Source organism: Temnothorax curvispinosus, unplaced genomic scaffold (assembly GCF_003070985.1).
Source record: "Temnothorax curvispinosus isolate PA1 unplaced genomic scaffold, ASM307098v1 QBEX01000258.1, whole genome shotgun sequence".
Taxonomy (NCBI): domain Eukaryota; kingdom Metazoa; phylum Arthropoda; class Insecta; order Hymenoptera; family Formicidae; genus Temnothorax; species Temnothorax curvispinosus.
This window is the reverse complement of record NW_020210038.1, coordinates 811,483-834,301: the sequence shown is the minus strand read 5'-3', so window position 1 is coordinate 834,301 and position 22,819 is coordinate 811,483. Positions and strand designations below refer to the sequence as shown.

The 22,819-nt window shown below is 38.5% G+C and overlaps 1 protein-coding gene and 1 long non-coding RNA gene across 2 annotated transcripts; one reads left to right on the top strand and one right to left on the bottom strand.

The window, feature by feature from the left end:
• Positions 1-1,970: 1,970 nt before the first annotated feature.
• Positions 1,971-12,286, bottom strand: LOC112451839. Its single transcript, XR_003040424.1, has 4 exons — positions 12,084-12,286; positions 11,492-11,785; positions 11,116-11,256; positions 1,971-2,036 (listed from the first exon to the last, which is right to left on the bottom strand). It is a non-coding gene; the product is annotated as an uncharacterized LOC112451839 (long non-coding RNA).
• Positions 11,677-21,307, top strand: LOC112451832. The gene is made up of 16 exons (XM_025011740.1): positions 11,677-11,801; positions 13,388-13,451; positions 14,166-14,295; positions 14,716-14,899; positions 15,218-15,404; positions 15,859-15,947; positions 16,163-16,436; positions 16,864-16,945; positions 17,025-17,177; positions 17,699-17,894; positions 17,973-18,151; positions 19,175-19,538; positions 19,814-20,148; positions 20,224-20,538; positions 20,744-20,851; positions 20,922-21,307. Exons 1-16 carry the CDS (start codon positions 11,690-11,692, stop codon positions 21,063-21,065), a joined length of 2,916 nt encoding a protein of 971 aa, XP_024867508.1. The 5' UTR covers positions 11,677-11,689; the 3' UTR covers positions 21,066-21,307.
• The last annotated feature ends 1,512 nt before the right edge of the window (positions 21,308-22,819 follow it).

The following is a 22,819-nucleotide window of genomic DNA, read 5'->3' as shown; positions in this document are numbered from 1 at the left end:
TTACGTTGATTGGTATGGAAATAATAAATTAGTGCAGTGCATCATAACTGCATTGTCCACAGTTTCGCAAAAGCTTTTCCGTCATATGTAGCGAAAAGATTGATTAATATATTGATAATATAATAATTATTTTTTTCTTGCAATAATATCAATTGATTCTTATATTTTATAGCAACAGCATAAAATTAATTTTTTTTTCGTTTTATTAGTTAATCAGTTAGATTATTTAATTCTTTATGCGATTGTGACAGTGTATTCACGACGAAGCGATCGAATGCGTTCTATCGAGCGATCAATTCTCAATCTGCGTTCGAGGATTACGGGTATCGCATATCGCCGCGAATGCTTCAAGGTAGAGTACATCGGCATTAAGTCTAACTTCCATTATAATCCATATCCAATCACTTGGGGTCGATTACCGGGATGGCAGGAAATGGCCCGCGCCTTGTTTCGTGCCGGCGCTGAGTGCCAGGCGCTTCGATTGCCGCCCTCGTGTGCTTCGCCGAAAATAAACTGTGTTTGGTATTCCCGTCTCATACTCTTAAGATATTGCGTCGAGAAAGGGCAGTCCGGTAAGTAAACATATTTTTCTATATTGGTCATTTTTCTGACAACGCTTTTAGATCAGGGAGCAGAAAAGAATTTTTAGATCCTATTGATAATTATTGTATCGGATAACAAACAATTCAACTTAAGACATTAATAAATGTAAGTGAGTTATTTAATTTTGCATTTGAGAAGATAAGTGTTTCATGAATCTACAAAAAAAAATAATTCAAAGATGTAAAATTGTAGACTTATAATATTTTGTACGAAGCCACATTTTTAAGTCGGGTTTGAAAAGCATTCAATTCATTTCTTCAATATGAAGAAATAAATCATCTCTGTACACATTATGAATTATATACTGCAATATGATTATACAAAATAGAAAAACTAAACTCCTAAGAACATTAAACTAAAACAAATCTCGAGCTTATAATTGGAATAGGTATTGCTTAAAATTGGTATCAAAATTTGTTAAGTTTACGACCGAAACGTTATCTGTGTAGTATAAACATATAGTAATAATAAAGGTAACTCTTCTATTTTTTTTAGCTAAGGTGGTCCTTACTCTCTTTCGTTTTCGCGCAGGATTTCGGACAACCGTGCCGTCGAGTTTCCCGATTAAAGTACAACGCAAGTGGAAATCGTGTTCCTCGTTCCGCGACCGTTTGCCCCGACGAAATTTCCACCGAATAACCGTCGATGCCCACCATCGTTCGCCGACACGTAGTCGGAAAGAGAACATTCAACGTACGGATCAGCAGACGGAGACGTTGGACGTCCGTTTTTGCGAGGGAAAACGACGCGCGTGAGTCGGATAACCGGAGGCTCGTTCCGGGCCTCTCTCTCTCGGCTGATCCTAATCGGGCCAACCCACTGCCTGACTAGTTCTGGGCGTAACCACTGGATGGAATCGCGATCCCTCCGCAGCGGCCACTGCGACCAGCTCTCCTCCTTTTTCTCTTTTTTCTATCGTTCACGCTTTCGAGATGGGAGTCCGACCAAGATTGCGCGTCGTGATCCACTCGGGTTGGGCGATGAGGATGTAAGCTCGCTTTTACGGAAACAATCTTTCTTCTTCTACGTACGATCAAACGTTTAATTGGCTACTTCTACTGTAAACTTATTTGGAAACCCAACAGAGAATGTGTCCGAAAAGACAAAATAAAAATATACGTCATTCGCGACGTAATTCACTGCACATTTCATTTTAATTAAATCGTGGAAGGGAGAAATGAGAGAAATGCACAGCTGTGTGCAAGAGATCTCGCACATTTAAGAACGGAAAAGTGAAAACCGGTCTCGGTTAACATCGATTCCAGACTTGGGAAGCCAAGTCGGAAAATTCTCCAAACGGGCTCTTCTAGCTCCGCAGAAAATTATGAGAGATGGAATTATTTTTCCATATCAGCGGGATATGGTGCCTGGCGTGCTCGCTCGCTCGCGACACACACGTGCCGCCCGGAAATGCGACGCTGGTTATTTTCCATCTGGAAAGAAAACATTTGCCTCTGCACTCAACTTACAGCGGATCACCTTACGGTGCGCGGTGCGGGAAATTCGAACTCCGCTCTCTATATCGGATTGACTCTATATCAGGGTGGCAGGGTGGCAGGGGAGGGCAGGGGAGGCATCCGGTTACACGTCAGACAAGTGATGGATCGGGAATAAATGGGGAATATTGACTGGAAATATTAGAGATATTAAAAAGGAGCCGTGCACGCCCCGACGTATCTCGCGCATCGAGAGATTGAAATCTGACACTCCCGTATTATCCGAATCGAACAAAGGGCACGTTCGACGAGATATGGAATATTCGCGTGATACCTCTGCTCGTCTCCGCTTAAATCCGTTTTGGGCAAAAAAAAAAAGAACCCACGACACAGAGCATATACGTCAGGAATATATTTCGAAAAACTAATAAAAGATCCGGGTAGAATTAGATAGATAAAAAAAATTGATATAATTGAATCACGTTTTTAGTTAAATATCAGATTTCCCGTCTGATATGTTCTCATGTATGTAAATAATCTTTTCATATCTCATTTTAATCGCGTACGTGTCGTTCGATGATGAAACCGCTTCATTTTCTGACCTATATTTTACGTTACGCCTTTAAACGATAGAACGCGATTTCATCTGTACAGTTCACACACATAAATGTTTAATTTTTTTTTTAACAAATATAAGCTTAAAAACTTGCCCAGTAGGCAAGATTCCGATGCATCCGTAGAAAAATACTTCGCGTTTGTCCGTGGTTAAGAGGAAATAAGTATAACTATTTGTTATAGTTACTCGTCTCTTTGTGTACGGACTCCCTTATAGAATCTTGAAGACGTCTTTAGTTACAGGGAACGCGTCTCCGACTTCCTGCGAATCGGGCTTTTCCTTAAACCGCTTTCCATGACAAAGGGCGCGCTTTGCCGCGATACCATCACACAAACGCGACACAATCTCGCGAAAGACAGCGACGGTGGCCTAACTGTGATTAGGTAAGAAAGGAGGACACACCGAGGAAGACGCTGCGGAGTTTCCGGCCCGGTGTTCTTTCCTTCCTCTCTATCTCTTCCTTTCTTTCCTTTTTCTCCTGTCTCTCTCTCTCTCTTTTTTTTGGAGGAACCATACGGTGGGGCTTAATTTCAGCTGGATTTCTGAGACGGCTCGCTCTTCCTCCTTTTTTTATGACCGGTACTAAAGCCTCGTACAAAGAGACAAGGAGGTAGCGCGAGGGGGTGGCGGTGCGCGGGAAGGACGCGGGAAATGCGGGAAAACATCCGACCCGGGCGAGATTGCCTCTTTCCTAATTTATAACTAGGCGAGGCCTCGCCTTAACAATTTACGCTGTATCCGTACTCCGTGCCAACCATCACCCCTTCACGCCCGTCGCCGAGCGCCTTCCCCAGATTCCGAAACAGTTACGAACCTATAGGACATCCGAGGCAGTTACGACGTCGCGACATGAGATTGCTGGAGGGAGTCTGCCGTTTCTTACGCCCGTCGTCGCTCTCCGTCTCCCTCCTTTGTTTCCCGAAGACTTACGGCGCCTCGTTGACTGCAACTCTTGATTCTGATTGACCCATCCGAAATAATCTCGAGAAAAGGGTTTGACACATAAAGGACGACAGTTCGATGGCACAAATAGCGCGCGTTATTCGAAGAAGTAAGTTGATAGCGTCATAATCAGCGTCAAATTTGTCGAGGATAAAGGGGACTACCTTGCGATGCTCTTGGTTGATGAACGACCATTTGACGGTTTCAACTGTCCACGCTTTCGCTTTCCCTTTTCGCGATTACTAATGATTGGCTTGATTTTTGATGGGCGCGGAACGTGTTATATAGGGTACATTTTAATTTTCCTACTGAAAAAATCGGTAACGTCAATGTAGAAGTATCTCGCCTATCTGCATTGCAAATTTCATTTTCTTAATGGTACCGGAATGTAAAAACATGCCTTTCAACCTTAAAGAAGCTTCCAAACATTTGGTTCTTACACACAGATGTGATATAAAGAAGCGAGCAATCAAACTGTTATGAAGGGGGAAGACGTCGAATAATATTTGTTTTCCAATTACTTTTTTCTTAAATTATTATCGATATTGCATCAACAAATATGAAGTCACTATTAATGAGAAGTAGAAGTATTATGTACATATTCATAGATTTATGTTTATCTAAAAAAATTATATGGAACAAAAAATATTAAAATATCTTGAAATATGATTACTAAATCATATGACAAGCTGCACGAGAAAAAACGCAAAGTTCACATTTATTTTTGTGTTTCTAACGGGTAATTATTTGCATTCTTTCTGACATATTTGTACGTCAGACAATAAGAGAAAATGTTCGAATTAGTCTTTCGCGAATGAAAACAATTGATGCCGTCCGGAATTTAAAAATAAAATAAAAGAAATCAATGTTTTAAATGAAATAAAGACGTAAGAATTGCAGAATATCGAATAATTATTGTAGGAAAATTCTGTGTAGTTTGCGAGGCGCATAATTATCTAGTTAATGGCAATCCCAGGAACTGACCTACCTCGAGTGGCTTTAAAACCAGGGCGTTACAGTTAACGTAAAAGTTTCGCGATTTTACATGCGGCGGCACATACGCGCGCGCCATGTACCCGCGGAAAAAAAATTATGTACACATAGCGTATATAGTATATATAATATAATATTCCGGTGGGCAATCGCTATGGAACTTATGCAGTATGGACCGGAGCCTTAATGCCGGGAGAATTTTCCTGGAAATTTCAGTTCTCGGGCGCCAACCGAGGAAACACTAATTATTTCGCAATCTCAGCATTCACCCCATTTCGCAGATAGTGTTGCATTAAGAAAATTAATTTTTTACAGCCGCTCCGTTAAAGCGGATGCGCATCGCCCGTTCGCCCTGGCGATCTGACCCCAGAAATAGCGATAGCAATTGGATGTAAACTGAAGATTATGCCATTAAGGAAATTAATAAATGAAAACGAAATTTTACGCACGCGCGGCCATTAAGAAAATTAATTTCCCTGTAGTTTGGAAGAGTTCGTATATGTGCGTGCATGTATGTGTGCGTGTGTATGTTTGTTGTTCGACATTTAAAGAGAATGCCACATACGTCATATAATACTCGCTTCTTCAATCTATTCTATTCGTTTTTCATTTATTTCATCTTCAACATTATCGCGATTTCTTTTACAAAGAGTTGTCACATTTTACTTTAACCCTTTCTATCAGAATCGAACGAATGAAACGCATCGCGGTGTCCTTGTTCATTTCGTGGCACAATTGTGTGCCATAATTGAATCCACCGAGGTTCCGTCGTTCTGAGTAACGTCATTAGGCGGGGACGATCTTTCCACGTCGTTACATGGGAAATGTACGACGGACAAGCATAACGTCAATAGAAGCCGACGGGGCTACCATTCTTCCGAAAGATTCGCCCGTCGAGATATGTGCCGTGTGCGGTACATTCTGGTAGAGTAAACTCGAATGTTACGGCGGGGAGGGGAGGGCCACGGTTACGTATTTGTCAGGACTTGCTCGCGAGACATGCCTGTCGGTATCCTGGAGAGATATTATTCGCGATAGGAGAGAGATGGAGGTGTCCCGCCAGAGCCCGCGCGAAAATGGGCACTTGGACAGTTGGACAGTTCGTGGTCGGCCAGAAGACGAGCGTCGTCGTCGTCGTCCAGGTCATTGCGGAGTGTGAGAATAGACGTCGTGGGTGCGCGCAGGGGATCGCTGGACAGAGGGTAGGGAAGGAACGAGGGGGGAAGAGAATCGTTGGTGGTGGCGGCGGCGGCAACGGCCTTCGTGAGTCACCCTATTCTTGTCACCTCGAGTTTCTTGACGGTAGGATGACGTCTCTATCGAGTTACGGCTTTGTTTTTGGGTCGGCCGACTCCATCGGCACTTCGGAAGAGAGTCCGAGGACTTTCTTTCTCGATCCCACGTCGTTCGCAGGAAGACGGTGATGCCCGGCTGAACATCCGTTACGTTGACGGTCGCGAATTCTTATTTCAGCGATCTAGAGCTACCGACGTACTTGCTCGGAGATAGTTTTATTTTAGCGACACTCGGGGGAAAAAAATTTGTTAAAAGACGAAAAGAGAGAAATTATTTCGGAAAATCAGCTGAAAAAATCAGATTTTTAAATAAAGAACTAAAAAGATTGGAATACTATTCTTTCCCCTCTATAGAAACAAGAGAGGTACGGAAAGAGAGAGAGAGAGAGAAAGAGGGAGAATTGTATCCTTGACATCCCATTCCTTATTCCAGGCAATGATTCATCGTTGCACAGTTTGCAGGGATGGTTCATTCCGGCACAAGGCTATCCATCTCACGGCAGCCGTTCGCCGAACATTCGATACCACTGAGAGCATCTATACCACGCGGTCACGCATCTTCGTGCCGCGTCTGTAATTTACGCCGCGCGCGCGTATATCGCATTAGAAAGTTCACGTTCGGCGGAACTATCCCCATGGCTGTTCCATCGCGTACCGAGAAATTCTTCCGAGTTTAAGGAGCGAGGAGGTTCAAACTCGTAGTAACCAATAACGAGGAAGAAAGCTCTTCTTTATCTAGGTTGCAAAATCAAATTGCCACCCCACCGCCGTCGCGAGCTTCCCCGAGTCGAAATTTTGATACTACTTTGACATTCTTAAGGATAGCTTGCACCTACTTAGATACTCTATAACCTAAAGAAAACCTACTTTGATAATATTACACTTATTAACTTCTTTTTTAAACCTCTAATTCTATACATTTTATTTTAATACTACTTTGAAGCTACAATGCTCCCAAAATTTTAATGCTGTTTTGACACTGAGATATTCCACAGCTAATAAAACCTATTTTAATGATATTATACTTATTAACTCCTCTTTTAAACTTTTAATTCTACAGATTTAATTTTAACGCTATACCCCGAGGCAAAAATATATGTCATACAAATGCTAAATAAAATTAAATCGGCAATTAAAAGAGAAGTAACGAATAATTTTATTCAAGTTCCTTTTTATTAATTGGTAAAACAACATTAGTTATTAACAACATTAGTTATTTGACATTATCTGAGTGTCTTGAACGGGTGACATACTCGCATTTCTATTTTCTAGAAAAGCTTTTAATCGAGTATTTTGCTGTTTTTTGCATACTTCTTTAAGAGATTTGTACGACATATTATATATTTAAATATTTACAATTAATTATATTTTAAATACAGACACTTTTGCCAAACTTTAAATATATATCTATTTTATTTCAAGTACAACGAGTGTACACGAGTTCAGCTATATATACATATGATATGAAATATTCGCAGTAACTTCAGACTTGAAACAGCTTTGAATTTGTCGTAAATGTATGCTATGCATCATTCATTTATTTTAAATGACATCTTGAAATATAAAATAAAGAAGTTATTTATATAAGAATTATGCCTCAAGTAAAAAAATTTGCATTAATTTGGTGGCTTCAAAGCGAGCAAAAAGATGTAGTAAAATTATCAGTGATACCTAAGAAAGACAGACATATAAACAAAATTGTAAAACTGGAAAGATTTTAAAACACAGGAAGAAACAAAGGCTCTGGCAAAAATCCTTGCTATAAGCGGTAGGTTATTATATTTATAATATTTATATGAACCCTTAAACACTTTGGAAATCTAGAAATCTTCGCAGAGCATATTTTTACTTTGCTTACTTATTAAGAGAAATAATGTGTTTATGAATCCGTCAATATGGTTTCCGTATAAAAAACGTAATAAGGCTAAAGATCAATAACGTAACTTATATATTTTGGAATAATATAAGTTAATCAACTTCCCATTTTTTCCTGGAAATAAAAATATGTAGGGAAATACGTAATATGATGCGATTGGCTACCGAACCACGTGTAACGCGTTGTCGCACCCCCTATGCAAAAATCATACCTCTAAAAGTGCTGTACATGGGAGCGTCGAGCGTCGAGCGTCAAAGCGTCAAACACGCGCGCAGTACCTTGCGCATAAGTCTAAACCAAGTCCTGGATTAATGCTCTATTCTAAACATGCAGATTTCAGCGTCTTGCTGTTAATAAAATGACTAATGACACGAGTTTAATAAACGCCGTAGAAGTAAAAAGATCACATGTACTATTAAATATAAATGTTCAATGTTAATAGTGTATATAACCTCTTTACTTTTATGATGTCTCGAACTTGCATCGAGACGCTAAATTCTGCACGTTTTCTGCACATCTGCGGAAAGGTGCTGCGCGCGCCTTTGACGCTTGACGCACGACGCTCGACGCTTCCATGTAACAGCATTTTTAAGATCTTAAAAAATGCTTCAAATAATAAAAATTCTTTGGTTCATATAAATAAATATAAATAAATAAAAATAAAAATAAATATAAAATAAATATAATTAAAATAAAATAAATAAAATAAAATAAAATAAATAAAATAAGTTTAAATAGATATAAATAAAACCGAACCCTTAACGAACTCTTAACGAATTCTTTGCGATTAATTAATTAATTAATTAAATTATTTTTATTACAGATAATGAAAATGAATTGCATAAGTTAATAATATCAACTAATGGTGTCATCCATGATACTTCTACAAAAATTTTTTCTGCTGATGTAATAAACGAACGCGATAAAGGAAAACAATCAAGAAAAATAACAATTGTAAAAGTAGTTACAAGTTCTTTTACTATTATTATTAAATTGTAAATCATTACATAACGAGCCCCTGATTGTATATTCTTTCTAATAAATTCTAATCGCATGAAATATTTGACTTCTGATTTATAATCTAAGATTTATATTAAAAAATCTGAAAAAAAATATAAAATTATACAGAAGTTCCGAAAATATAGATATATTATATATTCTGAAAAATTATATGAAAAATTCTGAGAAAAATTTTCACCGGGACTATAAAATTTTTTTCAGAACTTTTCATATAATTTTTTAGAATTTCTATATAAATTTGGCGTTGAAAATAATGTGTTACACTCATCCCTGCACTGGAAAAAAATAGTTAGATCCAAGAAAATATTTTTTCACATAGTACCAATGGCCTTATTTACTTAATATAATCACATATTTATTTAGAATTAAATATCTTTATTTAATTTAAGTAAAGATATCTAATTCTAAATAAATATGTGATTATATTAAGTAAATAAGACCATTGGTACTATGTGAAAAAATATTTTCTTGGATCTAACTACTTTTTTTTCAGTGTGGGGGGAACGTATATTCTAGATAGCAGATGAAGGGTCAATAGAGGTTTATAATTAAACCTATTTTGCTAGCTTTAGCTCCTATATAAATCAACCTATTTTAACGCTAAAAACAGTGAAAAGGGAAATTTGAGACAGCGTTAGGGTCAAAGTAGGAGCAAATTATATCATTATAATTGAGCCTATCTTTACATCTTAGCTCCTACTAAATTTTAGAATTAAAGGTTTAATGAAGGGTCAAAATTTCGACTCGGGTCCCTCGCTCCTACCTCTTTTTCCTCCATCGCAACCCCATCTCGCCGCCATCTCTTCCTCTTTCTCTCGAATTCTCGCACCTTTCTACAGCCACTCGCCGGAGTCGAGTTCGTGAAAGCGTTTCGTTCGAGCACCCGACCGCTATTCAAGCCCCACGTCGAAGTTAAGAACTCGCTGATGAGGTAAATCAAACGTTCCCCGAGAAAAACAATTCTTTCGCCATTCTAATGACCGCGCTTTCATTTGAAAATCTCACATCTTGCGAAAAATTTCGAGCGATTCGAAAAGCTTCCAAGAGGGAACCTCGTGAATGTATGACGCAAAGGACAAAAAGAATATAATTCCTCGTGATATTGCCTCATCTAGAAATACGAAAAGTGCATCTTGCGCAAAGGTAAAACTTTAAATTAAGATTCTTTTTAAACAGCAAAGACTACATTCTCTTCAAGTAAATCCTATCTGAAATCGAAAGCTTTTCAATGCAACAATTGTCTGACCCATTTTTCCAAGAACTTGTAAAAATAAATCCTAAAGATTTTGTTGAATTGTTAACTCAAAGGTTGTTGCTAAAATCGAATTTAGATGCACCTCGTCGTTCCTGAAGAAGAAATCAAGCCACTCGCGCACTGTCATCAGTTTCAAGAATTTGTGTTCGTATACAGTACTTAATTACAATCTACCTTTCCGGATTTGAATCGAATATCTCAGCTAGAATTTTGTAGAATTTGTCGAAATTGTCGCGTACGTACTCCGGAAGCGCGTATGTAATTTCTGACGTCACCCGAGAGCTTTTCTCCCCCGCTGGTTCGTAACACCATCGCTATCGAGAGAGAAGCGCGCTCTGTTTCACCCATGCAACGCGCCGAGGAGGCCAAGTTTCGCAGTAAGAACACCCAGCGAGAACTGCCGTCACTTCCTCCACAGTTTGCAAGTAGCTGGCAAACATCGGCGTGGATGCCGTCGACTCGCGCATAGTTCGCGAGCACATCTTTTTTCGCTGAGCGGGACCAATCGCGAAGCGCGATATGCTTTCACTAAATAATACATCGCGTGACTGCGTACTCGTACTGCGAGTTTAAATCTTTGTGAAAGAATAAACTATAAAGCGAAAGAAGCTAAAATTCGTACGTATGTAGGTGTAACTTCGAGCAACAGGTAATGCAATTTCGCAGCTGATATTAAGAAACGTTTATATGCAAGGCGATAAACGAGACGCCTATTACTTGGCTATTGTTATAATTAAAAATATCCACTTTGAAAGTTTTCTTGGTGCAAATATTTTCTTTCAAAATTAGAATTCTCTGAAATATTTAGTCCGTCACGCTTTAAACGCCTCTTCCTGCAGAAGAAGACGTCTGGGTGAAAAAAAATCTGCGTTTCTCAGCGTTCGCGAGGGAGGAGACTGACAGGTGACTCGGCTGACTAGAATAAGGACAAGCAAGGCAACCAGGAAGGGGAAGGAAGGAAGGCAGGCAGGCCCGGAGTAACTTAAACAGCGGCTAACAAGAAGTAGCAAGTCATAATTGAGTCGGGCAAGTATGGCGGAGTCCATGTCGGTAGGTGGAAAGCGCCGCTGTCGACATACCTGACCGGAATTCGAAAGCAGGGGGAAGTAGTTCTTCGACCTCGGAGATGGTTTCCGTTAGTTCGTCGCGCCGCCCGATCGAATGGCGTACAGATGTTTCCCGGCATATTAATGCTATACACGCAAATATCCCGTCTTCGGCTGCAAGAAAGAAAGCGAAAGTGAGAAAGAGAAATAAAGACGACACGCGGATGCTTAAAGAAACTTAAAAATCTCAAATTTAGACACTTAGAAATTCAATAACGTTTTCCATCAGATTCTTTTTTTGTATTTTTCTTGATCAGAGATATTTCAATTTTCGTCTAAATTTTATCGACATGTTTCTTTGTTATATTTAAAAGATACAATATATAAGATGCAATATACATATATATACCTTTTTAGACGATTCTTTGTGCTCGCAGATGTGCAAAAGAGTTGGTAATCCGCATTTTGACGAGCACTTGTAAAACGAGACTAGCGATGGAAAGGACGCGCTCCTGCTGCACTTTAGAGCATAAATCGTTCGCCAGAGGGTGCGCGTGTAGCGTGCTTTTGCCTGATTCCAAGAATTATCCGGTGGAGGTCAATGTGAATGACATTGAGGGGGGCAGGAGCCGGCCGGCAGGGACTGATCCGACTGATCCACGGGCGCAGAACGATCGATGCGAAAATGTCGCACGGCAATTTGCTGCAAGGATACAACTGTAAGTACAATCGTCTACCATTCTCGCTGTTCGTCTCGCCAATAAGTCGCGGATCCGCCGAGCGGGCACCGCCTGCACCACATGAAAAATGAGCTCTGATAATGGCGGCTTTCGTTTATTTGACGCCAGACAAAACAAGCCGAGACCCGAGCCGCGAATCGCGATGCAACGTGACGTCTCGGCGAGATCGGTCGCGTGTCGCGTGCGAGAAAAAAAACCGCTGTTTTTTTTCTCGATTTACGTAAAAATTATTCGGTGAATAAAAAAAAATAAACGTGCTACCTCGGTGAACGTAGTCTGCGTCGTGCATCGTCCAAGGACGATTCTAGGCTTGTGAATCCTCGGAGGTGTTGACGCTTCCTGCAGGATGCCGTTCATAGTATGTTTCTTTTTTTTTATTGTGTTGACATTATTTGGCTATTGTATTGCCGTTCGTGTGTGCAGCGGTGCCTGGTAATTGTAGAATGTGGAGGAAATACTTCGGAGTAAAATGCTCTGAAATGCAATAAAAAAATTATGTCAGTAATTTATAAATAATAAAGATCTAATAACGAGAATATAAAACTGCTTAATTAAAATAATGGAAAAAATTTTTTTTCTATTTTAATTAAACATATAATCTACTTATCAGTTTTATATTCTATTTTTATATCATAAAATTGTAATATTATACGTTATATATATTGCACACGTAATACGAATAATAATAGAAATAAATTGTGTTCACAAGTAGCTTAATTATGCTAGATTATATTCTCTTTGCTTTACGCGAGCTTTGCTTTTAATTAACACGGATATTTTTGTAATTAACAAATATAGATATTTAAATGTATCTAGATATCAGCTCTGATATTTCGAGAAATTTAACATCATGTAATTATTTTATATTTTAACTTGACAACGGTACGGATATAACTATCTATCCATTAACAGAGCCACTAACGTAAAATTTAATACATATATAAAATGAGTGTCGATGCTATACACGTGAACCTTGATGCATAATTTATGAACGCGACGAAACTTGGAGACAGATGTTTACATGATGTAATATCGCTGTATATAAGACGAGCCGGCATGCATGTTGTCTGTACCGGTACGACTGTATCGCATTATCTCGCTCGAGATGCCATCCGCCGATTAGACGGTTACGTTACCAAACAAACGGGACCTCTCCCTCCCAAGGAATTTCGGAGTAGTAACAAAAGCGGAAGGCTTTCGCGATTAATTTTTCCACAAACAATAATATCGTAAACGTATTTCTTCCCGAGTAAGAAAACATCGGCATCGTGGATGGACATTGAGAGTGAAAAATCACTTCGATCACTTGAAAAATCAAATATTTTTTTAAAATGGATTTATTTGTAAAAATATAGATTGCGAAAACCATGCTTTTTCGACAAAACATTCGATCGTGTATAAAATAATACAGTGCATGTTTGCGAAATAAATAAAGTTATTTCGAAATATCAAATATGCTTCTTACGTATGATACAATGTGTGCCTGTACGGCACAACGTACCGTCGTAATTATTTTTAAGATAAGACAACAATTTCTCTACGGAATGTACTTTTCGACTTTGTAGGGGAAACTCAGTACGATGATCCGCAGGTGCAATTCCCCCGTCCCATTTCGGACGAAGTTATCAGGTGAGCTCACAATGTTCTCGTAAGCAGTCGACATAAGCACTGATACGAACTACTTGTTTCCAGTATCGATGTATAAAGATTACGCTGTTCAACAAAAAATGATTTTTTTTCGAGTACAAGAATATCGTTTCTCATAGTTTTTTGAATACTGAATATGATTCCGTTTATTGAATAGCTCGATTTACAGTTTTGAGAAATTTGCGAATAAAATTACGAAATTGAGTTTAGTAGGTACTTTAGTGTACCTATTTTATCATATAGAAACTACTGTATGTGACGTGTTGGAGAAATGGCATCATATTCAGCGCCTAAAAAACTATGAGGAACGATTACCTTTGTTCTTATGTATTTTTTTGGTTGAACAGTGTTATCGAACCGTACAATTGTTATATAAGAAAATTTTCCCCCTTTTATTTAATGAGTTAACAATACTTAGTTTTCTTCAAGTGAATTTTTAGACATATAAAGGAATAGTTTTAGTTATATCTATTGTAGTAGAGAAAACGTATCTATATACGATACGTTCTAATTTCATTAATCCCGTTAATTTATGAAACCATTGCGGCAATCAAGCGTTTACGAAGTTTACGTGAAGGAAGATTCGGGCCCAGAATCGAAGAACGGTGACGTAGCGAGTGTTTCGGGTTTAGGATCTGTCCCCAATCATCAATTGACCCAAGTAATCAATTGCTATAATAATTTTATAATTGATAGTGGTTTACGAACGAGTGAAATGACTTTCAAGGAAGAATGCGTGGACCTGGATGCAACTGTAAATTCCGAAGTGATCAATATCGACGGCGCAGTCTCGAAACTCGTCGGCAAGGACGCGTTAAGGTACAAAGTAAGTGCCAAAGTAAGGTATCTTAAATATTTGTCCAACTATTAGCGCGGCAAGTTGTTTGCCAAGAGCGAGTGCATATCGCTACAGCAGCAGTTTATATGAAATATTTCACCGACGGGCGTCGCTCCGTTTATCTAGTTTGCTCCCCCCCCTTTCTTCTTACTTTGAAGAATGTCATTTGCATACGCCCGTTTCTATAGTTTTATGCTCCAAGTATTTGCCTATCTACATCGCGATGCATAATTGCGGGGAGCATTGTTGGAAACTGTACTTTTACGCGGCATAATGCAATCCTCGAAATTGCACCGTAGCTTTTGCGTACGCGATTTAACTTTACAGCATTTCTTCATCGCGATACTTTGTGAATTTCTTTGTCTTCAGCGTTTTATTGGTATTTTCGTTTGAACACGAACTTTTCAGATTTTCGAACAAAGCGTCAGCGCGCCGGATAAGAATGTGGTGGTGTATTCACATCCTGTTGCTGAAGGACCTTTGCCTTCGACAACTCGGCTTATCGATAAGGATGATCCACGATCCAGGCTGCATTTTGTAAAATATCTGAAACGCGACGGGAAAACGCTCAAGATCTGGGAATGCGGCATTTGTACGTAACGCTTCTCGCTGTAATAATATGCAAATCTGTTTAACCAATAAAGAATATTTTATGTGAACGGCAATTCTCACATTCCCGTATTTTCATTAACTAATAATTGAAAAATAAGAAATGGAATTAAAAAAGAAAAAATTAGAAATATTAGAGCTAAAAATAAAAATGACAAATCTTTTTCTTTCGTGGAAAATGTCATTTACATTTCTCATTCGATTTCGTAGCGTAACGAGTAATTACTCTTTAATGTCGACTCGGAAGGCTCGACAGCTTGTTTTCGTTATAAGAAACTTTTACGTTTAATATTCGAATCAGGTTCAAAAGAGTTTCGCCATCAGTACACTCTGATGAGACACTTGCCGACTCATACTGACGAGAGAAACTTTAAATGCGAGGCTTGCGGCAAGGCTTTCCGACAGTTGTCAACATTGAGTCAGCACAAAGCTATACATAGCGACGCCAGGCCCTATGTGTGCGAATTTTGCAAGAAAACATTTAACAGGTAGGAAATCATTAAGGCTGCGGTCCATTTGATGCTACAAATGCTTCGAAGCGTCGTCTTCTTTTTTCTTCACTGAAAGAAAAGAGAAGATGAATGCTTCGAAGCATTTGTAGTGTTAAGTGGACCGTAGCCTAAGTTTTATATTTAACTGACAGCAGCCAATGTATCTTTAGTATTTATTTATAAAATTAAAATAAATATAAAGAGGCTCAAATGATTAACAAATCAATTGAAGACAAAGGTACTCAAACCCATAACTGGATGTTTATTATATATTTTTTTAATTCACCGGTTTCTATTGTTCAAATTACACTGAAGATAGTCTAAAGAGAGACCGAAAGTTTGTAAATTATAATTTTGATTAAATACATCCAGTTATGGCTCTGAGCACCATTGTTTTCAATTGAATCATAAAATTAACTTGCACATGATTTTAAAATAATATGTATTTCAGAGTATCTACGTTAATCTCCCATCGGAAAACGCACTCGGAACACAAGCCGCATAAGTGTCACGTGTGTGGTAAAGGATTTCATCAAAAGGGTACGACGTAAAAATATAAATTATGCAATAATCTGTTATCTCGCACCGGCAAATTCCTCTCGAAAGAATTTTTGATTGTCATAAAATCTTCTTTCCCCTTTTTTTCTCCTTTAGATTTATTCATATCCAATGATTTTATTATGTACTTTTGTAACGTAAACCGACATATAAAACACACATGCCACCCAAAAATCTCGAAATGAATGTATTTTCAGGCAATTTACGAAACCATGTGTTCACGCACACAAATGAACGGCCGTACAAGTGCGAGTTATGCAGCAAGGGTTTCAATCAGATGTCGAATTTGGTCTGTCACAAGGTGAAAGCGCACGCACACGCTGACAAGATGCAGTATTCGTGCGGAGTCTGCGGAAAGGAGTTTCCGCGCAGGTTTGCTTTGCGATCGCACGAGGAGTACAAGCACGGTATCAAGTACCGAAGCACGAACAACGCGCAATCCGCTGTGAACGAGCCCAACACCGGGAAAAGGTATGTGGGAAAGTGGCTGCGACGTTAACTGCGATTTACAATCCGTAATCATTGGCGCAATAAATGTGTAAACGATCTGAAAAAAATCGTTGGAATTTGCCTGCCATCTCGAATAAATATCCATAGAATGCAAACGGTAAATTCCAAACTGATTTAATTAAAAATATTAATCCCTCTGTTATCCAGATTACTAATTGGTATTTTTGTTGGATATAAAAAGGAAGACACCGCAAAAATAGATGAATTTAAAGGCAATTAATTATAATTTCACAGGTCAATCTTCTGTAAAACAGATCTCTTTTAATTAGTTAATTTCCCGCAGGTGGATGATCAAAGCGCTTATATATTTAATTATTATTTCCCACGATGCAAAATTGATTCAATTATAGATATATTTTAGCGCGCGTATGTGATTATACATTTTCAGCAAAAACGTTAGGATTATTCAGTTGTACAACGGCGATCGAAATCAAACAAGTGAGAGCAAAGAGAAGGATTATTTCGGCTCGGTTAGTATATATTTGATTTACGGTGAATACAACGAATTACGGATTTTGTAATTAGTTTTGGAATCCTATTTCATGAAAGTCGGATTTGATGGACAGCATCGTGATAAACAAAATTGATACGAAAGCGATGGAAATGGCATTGCTCCAAGGCCAGATTCCTTTCGCTCTTTACAAACCTGCGAAAGGTATACCGGTACTCGTTAAGATTTCATCTACTGCGAATAATAAGCACGTAAGTATACTTGCACGTTATCAACATAATTAAATCATCTTGGAAATTTAGGTTTTTAGCGAAAGAGAGATAAGTGAGCACGAAAAATATTCGTGTTGTTTAAAAAATCACGCGCCGAGTAAAATATATATAATAAGATTAATTATATATTAATCAGAAATTAAGTAAATGAATTTATGTATAATTGAAAAACGTCAAAGTTATAGTAAAGATAATTAAAATTTTTAAATTTCTTAATATAATTTATTGTTTTTACGTACTAACATACTTGATGAGGCTCAGGATTTAGTTGACTTTGCAAAAAGCTTATTCAAAGTTACATGTTATATTACAACAAGTAGATTGCATATTTTGCAAGTATATTTGTTTATTTTGCTATTGATAGTCCCGACAGCTTCCTTTAAGTTAGTATGTTACAAACAATAATTCCTGTGTATTAATAGAAATATCTACTGATATTTATTTATCCAACATATTCAGTTGTTGTGTTTGATAATAATTATATGTATCATTTATTATAGATTCTTACACCTGCGACTGCCGAAGATTTGCGAATAGCAGGAAAAATAACTTTAAATCCTGCCGAGAATTCAGACACTGACGGTAATAAAGCTGTTCAGGTGAAAGTACCGGTAGTTGCCACTGTGATGCAGAATATCGAACCCGATGGTAGATCCAGCTTCATCATCGAGCCTCCCGGCGCGGAACAGGAGCAAGGTAAGCTCTCTCGTCAATTTTGCGAGGCGAGACGAGGCAGAAAGAGACGTGCTCCTCTCTTTAATCTGTCGTCGTCAGATGATCTGGTGACAGCGTTGGACTCGCAGTTCTCTCCGTCTGTGCTCAATCGCAACGAGCCAGACCGGCAAAATGGCCCGAGTTCAACTACGTCGATGGACGAATGTAATGAGTTACTAGAACTGGCTGCGCAAGGTGGAATACAGTTTGTTCGCGCCACGGAGGACGGTCGTTACGAGGTAATGTAGAAACGATTACCACATTCAACGTATATGAAGCTGTGTTAGCGCTCGTAGCGGTGCGTCCGGTAATAGTCACGTGTCGGGAACAGGATGATATCCCCTTGTTGGAGCTTAAAATAACTTTCCTTATAATTTAATTCAATTGTTCCTACGATACTTTCGCGGGCTCTAAAAGATTTAAGAAATAGTCTATGATAATTGTGCCTTTATGATTGCTGATAATAAACTTGGGTAAAAATCGAGAAAAAGACAATTGTTGATATGACGGGAATTTAATGCAAGAGCGTGCACGAATCCCAAGGCATAACATCGTCTCTCGACATCTTTATCTTTGGAAGAGCGACGTACTTTTTCTTTACGCAGAACCAGTATTACGGCGTCGACGTCTTTTCGATCGACTTTTCGACTTACTGTACGCGCGACCGGCGCGATACATTCGGAGTATTCATGTCAGGCGCCTTCATTCCTTTACATAGAGTTCCCTATTTAGAGAACCGCTACGCTGCCGCGTTTGCGAAACGTGCTGTGTAACGTTCTTATAGGAATGTATAGCGTTCGCTGTAATTTATCTTCGGCGCTTCTTCAAATTAATCGTAGAAACTCGATTAATTTTAACATTTATATCGATAGACTTCAAACGCTACAAGAGTCTTAATTAAATCCTTTCTATTCGTGATTCTCTGAAGTAATTTTGGAAAGCTAATTGATTTTTTTCATTCATAAAATTTAAAATTGATAGATGAATCTGGTTTAAAATCTTAAGAAGCCTTCACCATTTCGATCTTATGTTGCACATAATATTTCAGATTTATTTCTAAGGTTGATCTCACGATTTGTAGTTACATAGAATTATGATTTTTTGTAACTACAGGAATTATGGTTATAAAATATAATAAAAACGTATTTTCATCAAATTTACGTGTATGTGTCGCACAGTTCGTCTTATCAGAATAAATTATTCCGATCATGACGAAGCTTTAAACAGTTCAATGCCCTTATGTGCACGCGTTATGGCTGCAGGTCATGACGAACAGCGAGGCCCGCGACTTAATGACGCAGAATTCCCACGACGTAACGATTCTTGACGGCGAACAGGCGGACGCCATCAATCTCGTGAATATACGCAATAACGGCGACGTCATCATCGGCGACAACGATAATCAGATCATGGTGCTGGAATCTGGCCAGAAGCCCAGCGGTATGCCAATGGACAGCATCGAGATGCTCGAAGATAAAGACATTAGAATTCTCGACAGTAAAAGCCTCGACGATCGTTTCGCGGATGGCATGGCATTCCTTTCTCAGACCAAAATCGACGATCTCCTGCTGGGTCCCAAACCTCTGCCTATCGATGGCGATGGTGCTCTTGTCGGGCATGAAGATGGTAGGTGGATCGGCGCCGTAATGTCACGATTTACAAAAATCTTTCAGGTGTTCGAGACCGTTGCACATTTTTTCAAGTATAAGTCAGAGTTGATTTCAATTTCAACAGTTCTTTTATTTTCTAAGTAGCTAATAATTAATTATAAAATCTGAATTAATGTGAGAAGGAGCAAACGTATGCAAATTTACAGCCACGCTAAGTCTCTTGAGATGTTTGAAATTAGTTCTAAAACAGTCGTATGCTCATAACTTTTGTCAATGGTTGCCGATCCCCAGCAATGGCCGTGACGTCGAGCCAGCCGGATCTAACGAGCATCTTGGGTCATCCCTCGAACCTATCGACTAGCTCGCAATCCTCGTTATCGTCTCTACTAATGAAGAATCATCCACCATTATCATTATTTGGCGAAACACTACCGTACCTAAAGAGCAATCAGAGTCTTACGGAAGATCTAAATATTCTCGGTGTCTCCCCTATGGAAGATCATCATTCGGAATACGACTCGAAGATGAAATTGTCCTCAGTCTTCGACGATGACTGCGATACCGGCTTAATGTCTTTCGGTCAACCGGACATGAAGATGCTCGATTCCGGAAGCCAGTGCATGAAGGTATGGTCATTTAAAGATCTTTTGCGAACACTTATTGAGAATACACGCGATACATTTTTACGACGAATTTTACAGCCTTTTAGTGACAAGTTTTGTTTGCCACCCCCGAAAATATATCCCGGTCTAAACGAGGTGAAGATTTTGGGACCGAAGAATCACAATCACGAGTTAGTAGTCCCGCACTATCAAGATACAAGATTTCTCAGTCCTTACGAGCAGTTCCTCAAGAACGCCTATGGGCAGAATGTTTACGTACCTAATATCGTCGATCCCGCATTCGAGGGATGTAGGAAAGAGGTAAAAATACTCGGTAAGAAGCTCGGTACTGGCATTATCACTACGACCGAGGAAGGTGATATCGTCAAAGTTATCGATGAGAAATCTAAATTCGTAAGTAAAATCATATTCTCTCTTTTCTCTCTAATTATTTTTTAAATAATGAACCTTAATCATCAACTTATAAGCGTTAGAAAACATTCGTTCAGTATGATTTACAACGATGATTGGAACCAACGACGGATTCTTTAACAAAGTTTGATTGGATATTCGACTAACAGTCTAACTATTTGATGAAATATTTGGCGTTTGATTGCAGGAAAACACGATGTTCTGCGATAATAACTCTTTGCAGCAGTGTGCGACCGTGTCGCCGAGACTGCACCGGCAGCCGCCGATGGAGAATGATGCGGATAACTTTTTTCAAGTAAACACTTTTGAAAATTATTACTATAAGAACGACGAGAAAAAGAGAACATTTCTCCGCACCTGTGTAGACCGGCAGCCCCTGTTCGGATTTTCTGAATTTCGGTAATCGCTTCGCCGGCAAAGACATGTCGCCCGACGGTCACATTGATAGAAGTCAGAAGGATGATCGCGGGGACAGTTTTACGTCTGGAGAAATGTTGAATCTGGATTGACGAAGCGCGGCGGTAGATAAAATGGACTCTTACTTCTGGTAATTACTCGTTTTTTTGTGTCGCTATCTTCTGCGATTCGCCTGGCAAAGTATTAGTGCATCGTCGCTTCGATTCTGTTCGGTGCGTACAGAGAAGCGGATAGGTAATATGTGAATTAAAAATAATTAAATTATGCAACGAGAAGGTGCGTCTTGGCAATTTTATAGTTTTCCGTTCTACAAAAGATTGCACCGACTTAAATATGATAGGCCGAATTTTCATTTACTTATTTTTACTTGCAAATTTTGTTGATAATTATTCAGTGATACTATATGAAAATTACTCTGATGTTTTTGAGAGTACGCAACGATTGATTTGCAACTGAATAAAATATCTTTCGAAAAAAAAAATGAATAATATAATTTCTAATAAATTATGGATAAGTCTTTTATGGAATATGTTTGTAAATCGAAATATTCAATATCTCAGATATTTAATAATTTCATTAATATTTATATGAATTGCGGTTCTTAAATTACGCCATATTGTTACTTTCGAGTTTTCTACACTGATTTACGTAATATGATTGTATAAATCTGTCCAGTATTTTATATTCAGATATTTGAATGTTGAATAAAGTATAAATGAAATCAATGAAGCCTTTCTTCCGAACTTTCCTTTTATTCGACTGTGAAAAATAAAATCTAGTATATATCCGTTAATATGAGAGAAAAATCATCCCAAAAAAAGCATTGCTGTTTTTAATAAATACGTGGGATAGAGAGATACGAAAGACTGCGATATCCCGATACGAAGGTTATTTAGATTTATTCGCGAATTCTCGACTCGGCAATATTTTCTCCGCGTGCACGTGCCAATACCAATAGGTGGAGTGGTTAATACCGTCTACCCTGGCATCCATCCCTGCTACTTGATAGTCAGCTCCCATTCGGAACCGCACCGTCTTATATAGTAACCTGTACAAGCAATCTGATTCGCAATTTGTGGGATTTAGAGTTGACGTGAAAGACAAATTAGTCAGCAATTTGTTGACACTCGATTTTTGTGTGCGAAACGTTTATAGACATATATTTTTATTATTTAATTGGGATACAATATCTAAAAAATTATGTGCTTGATTACGTCTTTAAACAATTGTCGGAGTTTAGTTCTCTTTCCTTTTACGTTATCTTGTCTCGCTATACAATATAAATTTATAATATAAACATCTATAAGGACAGAGGTGCGTTGGTATTGGTAAGTGCGCCACGGCATACCTAGTGATATCTTATGGCTGGAGTTAGCATTTATCTTCACTACTTGATAGTCAGCCCGTAGAAACCTCTCTACATTTAGATAACGCGGGAAGATCTGTAATATAATATCTTGAAAAGCGTAAGATCGAAATAAGGATAATAAATTTTAAATGAATAGAAATAATGTTGCCTGTGTATCGATAAAGCAACGTAGGCGAATTCTTTGGTCAAATTGAAATCATTTTTCTCTCAAAGAATTTGTTAAGACTGAATGTTATTATTGACCGCGAGTCTTCAACTTTACATACTTTTATTGAATGGCCAATAAAGATTCGATAAACTGCTTAAACCTATCTTCGCTTTTCTTCGTGACACATAAAATTGGTGAGTAACAAATTAATAAAATTCTGACGCAAATCCGGTGGCGACACACTGCTGCTTACGAACGCGACGCCATGTGCGCGAGCAAACGTGTCGGAAAATTTACTTTTCTCCCGCAAAGCCAGCAAGCCGCCGTCG

Coding starts and splice junctions, on each gene's coding strand:
- LOC112451832 (XM_025011740.1), top strand. CDS start 11,690: ATGACATTGAGGGGGGCAGGAGCCGGCCGGCAGGGACTGATCCGACTG. Junction 15,405..15,858: donor TGCAAGAAAACATTTAACAG/GTAGGAAATCAT, acceptor TATGTATTTCAG/AGTATCTACGTTAATCTCCC. Junction 20,852..20,921: donor ATGCGGATAACTTTTTTCAA/GTAAACACTTTT, acceptor GCACCTGTGTAG/ACCGGCAGCCCCTGTTCGGA.